This window comes from Adiantum capillus-veneris, chromosome 28 (genome assembly GCF_014529385.1).
Source record: "Adiantum capillus-veneris isolate H3 chromosome 28, ASM1452938v2, whole genome shotgun sequence".
NCBI classification, from domain to species: domain Eukaryota; kingdom Viridiplantae; phylum Streptophyta; class Polypodiopsida; order Polypodiales; family Pteridaceae; genus Adiantum; species Adiantum capillus-veneris.
Genome location: NC_140958.1, coordinates 7,315,409 through 7,321,015, shown reverse-complemented (window position 1 = coordinate 7,321,015; position 5,607 = coordinate 7,315,409). Strand labels below are relative to the sequence as shown.

At 44.6% G+C, this 5,607-nt stretch overlaps 1 protein-coding gene across 1 annotated transcript; it reads left to right on the top strand.

Annotated features, from left to right (window-relative positions):
• Positions 1–3,217: 3,217 nt before the first annotated feature.
• On the top strand, positions 3,218–4,621 carry LOC147420020 (uncharacterized). The gene has a single exon (XM_086504709.1). The coding sequence runs from the start codon at positions 3,533–3,535 to the stop codon at positions 4,169–4,171; it is 639 nt and encodes a 212-aa protein (XP_086360835.1). The 5' UTR covers positions 3,218–3,532; the 3' UTR covers positions 4,172–4,621.
• Positions 4,622–5,607: the final 986 nt, after the last annotated feature.

Genomic DNA, 5,607 nt, shown 5'->3' with positions numbered 1-5,607 from the left:
AAGTTTTTGGATGTTGGGTCTTGACATGAAGACATAGTCTTTGTCAAGACCCCTATTGAAACCCCGTATCTTTTGGAATTCATCTAGACCTTCTAGTTTTAATATGATTTTCCAATACTTCGAAAGGTACTGTGTGAGAGAGAGGCCAGACATGCAGCATGCATCCCATGCTAACCAATTCTTATCTTCGTCATTGGAGTTCAAAAACTCTTTGGAGAAAGGAGCTTGAAACCCAATCCAAGATGGAAGACAGACATCTATTGGAAATGTCATCCCCCACCACTTATAGGCCTTGCCTTTAAGAGATAGACTTGTTTCCACAGCCGTCTTTATATCCGGGGTATGTCTCAATCTATGAATATCACTCCATTTGTGTAAGAACATATTGACCGCATCCTTGTTACGATCACGCTCTTCCCTGTGAAACTCAGGAATGGTGATATTCTTAAGTAATGCATTGCTACCTTTTGCAACACTTGTCTCTTGGACTCCTTGAGTCGTGCGAGCTTGTTTCTCTTGAACCTTGCCACTGTGGCTCCTTGAGTCGTCTCTGAATTCATAAATTTCACAAGTAACTCCATAAGATTGGTAACATTTGCATTAAGTGTAGAGAGGTTGCGTTCAAGTACGCTTTGGCGATTTTCCAAAGTCTTGAAAGCAACCATATCTACAAGGCCATGATCTCCTAAATCATCGTCATCATGTATATTAGCGTCAGCCGCACCCGTGGTGCCCTGATTTTGATCTATGTGCTCAAAACCAAACGTGTGTGTAGGTGGGATATCCTCACTCGCCATGGTAAACACACACTAATGCAAAGAGAGAAAAAAAAAGTCAACTTGTACCTTGTGAAATTGAAGTCTTTGTGTTTTGTATGCTGCACAATTTTCATTGCATGCGAACCTCGCCTTGCGAGAATTGGAGCGCTTCATGTGTCGTTCGTCATAAGAACACCTTTGTTGGTTCTTCACAAAAACTCGTCGTTTTTGTGAAGGCTTTTCTTCACTTTGAAGCTACCTCCTTGAGGAAAAAAGAATTTTTGGAGGAAAACTTGCCTTCCTCTAAGAAGTGAAAAGGAAGGCTGAAGCTACTTCCTTGAAGTTTGAAGCTTTCCCTTTCTTTCTAGTTTTCCTTTCGACATAAGTATTTTATCTTTCCTTGTTATCTTGTTATACACAACAAGGGTCAATAGCTTGATGGTAAAGTGTTGGCCTCTGACCCTCATGGGGTGGGTTCAACCTTCCTTCATGCAAGGGTTAAGCGGGCCTTCCTATGCATGTAACCAACGGCTCCAACAGAAGCCTTCGAAACCTCGGTTCTATGGAGTTGCCAGTCGAGTTTATCTTGGTTTTCCGCCTTTAGTCGTGCGCTGTGGAGAGTGTAGGTGGGGCTATTGCGGTCGGCTATTGCTATTTGTCTATGCGCGTTGTACACAAAACACTGTGTCTGTCTTTTTTTTGTTGCACAGCGGAGATGTCGATGTCTATGGAACTGGCGGAGAAGCAACGCGTCGCATGCACATGCAACCCACTTTTCCCCTTCTCCAAAAATAGCTCGGACACCAGTGAGAGGGTGGTGGTAATGCGTGTGCTAGTCTCCACCCAACCGTGCTATCTTATAGCCTCCCCTTAGCGTACACATTGTCTGACCGTGACGGTGGCCTTGCCCATAGGACCCATGTCCTTACAAAGGGCCTTACGGTGCCACGTGTGTGAATCTACCCATGTAGGGCACCACCTCAACCAATCACCATAACCACCATTAGCCATGGCAACCCACTTTTCCCCTTCTCCAAAAATAGCTCGGATACCAGTGAAAGGGCGGTGGTAATGCGTGTGCTAGTCTCCACCCAACCGTGCTATCTTATAGCCTCCCCCTTGCGTACACACTGTCCGGCCGTGCCGGTGGCCTTGCCCATAGGACCCATGTCCTTACAGAGGGCCTTATGGCGTCATATGTGCGAATCGACCCATGTAGAGCACCACCTCAACCAATCACCATAACCACCATAAGCCATGGCACCACCATTGGACACTAGCGCAGCAGTGGTGCCACCCTCTCAGCGCCCAGGGTGAAGCGTGTGAGTGGGCTGCCATGGTTGCATCCCAAGAGCTCTCTCCTCTCTCTTTCGATGCCAATGGAGAGGTGCCCCTTTGGGCTATATACCCCTTACTTCTTACTCCTCCTCTCGCATGCAGGTATTACCCATGGGTATGGCAATTTCCCAAGTGTTGCACCCTTAGGTGTTTTGATAACACCCCAAGCAACTTTTTAAAGAAAAAACTCTTTTTTGGGCCATCTAAAAACTGGCTTCTCCACTTGCTGAGTGATCCGTTGTGCTGAGGACGTAAAGTCGAGGTGAAACTTCATATTTTGGGCTTCAAAACTCCAGGTGCTTTTGCAACCACGAACAGTTTGTCCGAAAAACAAAAAAAAAAACATATAGTACTTGTTGTCTTTTTCTTCTGCCAACTTCAATCGAGCATATTTCGACACTCTGAGCTCCGATCAAGGTTCGGTAACCTCTTGCTTGCTTTACATTGTCAACCCTTGCAAATTTGAAAAATCATCCAATTGCACATTTATCCAGGCTACCAAAATGGTGTAAATATTGCCCCCGGCAAAACTTCTTCTACTCATATCTTGTCTACTTGGACTCCGATTGCCGATTCCAAAAGAACAACATGCTCCATAAATTGAGCACTTCAACCCCAGCATCACAAGTATACCGCGAGTATCACTCTACACTCATCGCATCTAGTGAGGATCTGCAAAGCACTCCTTCCTGTGTGCCCTCGACCTTCATATCTGCTTTGTCACCCTGTTATGCACCTGTAAATGCCCATGGCCTTGCTTTCTCCTCCTTTTAGCATCGACTCACTTTAGTTGTACCATTGTGTCCTTCTCCTACTCCTTGCATTCTTTATCTTCTTGGTTGTTCACTCAAGGTCGCTATATGGGGGTTATATTCATGCTTTGAAAGCATCGGGGCACCGGGTCCGGTTATGCTCGCCATCAAAAGCACCAGGTGAAATTACCAAAACGTGGAGCTAGTGACATGTGGATCACCAACGTTCCAGAATTCAACCCTGCAGCCCTAGAGAATCATCGTAAAGAATCCATGGAGGGTAGACCAAAGGCAGATCATGGGGCGGTAATGCCCCTTACTTTAAAAAATTAAGAAGAGGAGTAAACGTGCTCGCCAATAACACGCCCTCAAACCTGAGGTATCACACTCTTTCGTTTAGCGCAGAGTCAAGTGAGCTCTCTCTCTCTCGCTCACACACACACACACACAGATACGCACACGCACACACATCTCTCTCTCTCTCTCTCTCTCTCTCTCTCTCTCTCTGAACAGATCTTGCCCTTCTTCCAAACTCTCATGTATGGAGTCGTCGTCGGAGGGGACGCTTGCAAAGCTTTTAGTCTCCGTTGTAGCAGGCAATGTAGCTCTTGGCAATGTGAGCGCAGTACTATGGAAGGAATGCATTTGTGACTCCTTACGCATCTAAGCTCGTGGTTTCCCACCATGGGAGGCTTGATGTCTTGCATGCACTTTGTAGAGGTCATCAGGTTGGTGCACATAAATGGGCATGTTGAGGAGATGAACAAGCCAATGAAGGTGGAGGATGTGATGCGGGCGAACCCGCAATTCTATGTTGGCCATGCTTTCTACCACCATATGGAGGTGATGCCTCCTGATGCAAGCCTCGAGCTCGGCCAAATCTACTTTCTTTTGCCCACTGATGCAGCCTTAGCTTCAACAAGGCCTTTGAGTAGGACGGCATCGCCATCGCGGACGTCAACAATGTCGCCACTGCAAACGCCGTTGCGGCTTCTTGGGCCCAATTTTGCACATTCCAACATGAGCACAGCCATGGCCCAACAATCCATCATGCAATTGGGGATAGCAGCACCACCAACTTTCAATTTGCTGCAAGGGGAAAGGTTTGGGGTAGCAAAAGTGATGTCCCTCTCAAAGAAAAGTTTGTCAGATTATTTAGCAGAGTTGGATGAGGTGAAGGTGAATGTGCATCAGGAGAAGAGTGTGGGCTACGGGCGCTTCTTTGCTGCCGCGGAAATGGAAGGCTTGCAAGATTGTCCACTGGATGATGATTCAAAGCCTTTTTGGCGCCCATCTCTTTCGTCCATTGCAGAGGAGAGCTAGGAAAGAGGAGCAAGGACAACACACTTGCTTCATTCCTTTTGCACAATCCTGAAGCGGACAAAGCTGTCCTCTTTGTGCTTTATATGTTCTTAATGCTTGTAGAGGCAAAAGCCGCTCGATTGTATGAATTTGCAGGTAATTAGGCTATGGCTAGCTAATGCTAACCCAATCTCACGAGTTTAATCCTATCAATGTGATTGGATTTTTTTGTTGAGCAAGGAACCAAGGACACAATTTGCACTCCCTCTTACTTTCATCTATTAACAGAGTACTCATGCAACTTCATGTCCATTGCTGTAGTGTGAGTTGGAGACTTTTGTGAGATAACTTCATGTCAACTGCCTCATTATGAAGTGGAGAGTTTTGTGGGCAATTGCTTCCATGTCCATTACCTTAAGTGGTATTTACTCTGTATGTCAGCTTTTGTGGCATTCATTTATACAACTTCTTTATCCATAATCTTACATGGTGTATGGCTGATGATGCCTAGTATTTTTGCTGTATGTTAGCTTTACATCTTGAAATGCAAGAAGATAAAAATTATACATAACAAAATTAACCCTACATTCTGTTTTTAAATGGGTGACAACTTGGAATGATATGGTGGTCGCTACGTTGATGAACATCTGCTATTGAAGAGTCTAAGCACAATTTAAAGATTTCAATAAGCCATATATCAATCAAAGCTCTTAATAGACTCCCGGATACACTTCAATCAAGAATTCTCTTAATAAAGTAGGCATTCTTGTTAAAGTTACACCACTCTCCTACTTCATCTAGGGTAAGGGCATGCTTGTATTGGCTCCCGATCCACTTCAATCAAGAATTCTCTAAAGAAAGTAGGCATTCTTGTTAGAAGTTATACCACTCTCCTACATCATCTAGGGTTAGGGTATGCTTGTATTGGGTAGTGTGCTCTTGGGTTGGCCGGCTGACTTGCTATATAGGTGGGGGCTAGAGGCATATTGTGTCTCATTGATGCAATCCTTCAAAAACCATAGCAACACATCATCATCGTCCCTTCCATTCTTCCCAAGTGGAAGTTCAGGATGTAAGCTTTGGAGCTTACTCTTGACATCTTGCACCAACTGCGCATAAAAACCATCTGATACCATAAAATAATTGACCTATTACTAGCATGCAACAATACTTATAAAGAAGAAAGATAAATAGGGAGCAATTCAAATTGACAGAGAGGAAAGTCTCGCATGAAGGGTTGTTGGATCTGGATGATTTGGTGCGAGACTGCCCTCTCTATCAATATGTATCGCTCCATATTTATCTTTATTCTTTATAAGTATTGTTGCATGCTAGTAATAGGTCAATTATTTTATGGTATCAGATGGTTTTTATGCGCAGTTGGTGCAAGATGTCAAGAGTAAGCTCCAAAGCTTACATCCTAAACTTCCACTTGGGAAGAATGGAAAGGACGATGA

Bases quoted from the DNA above. Each gene is read 5' to 3' on its own strand.
- LOC147420020 (XM_086504709.1), top strand. From the start codon at position 3,533: ATGGGAGGCTTGATGTCTTGCATGCACTTTGTAGAGGTCATCAGGTTG.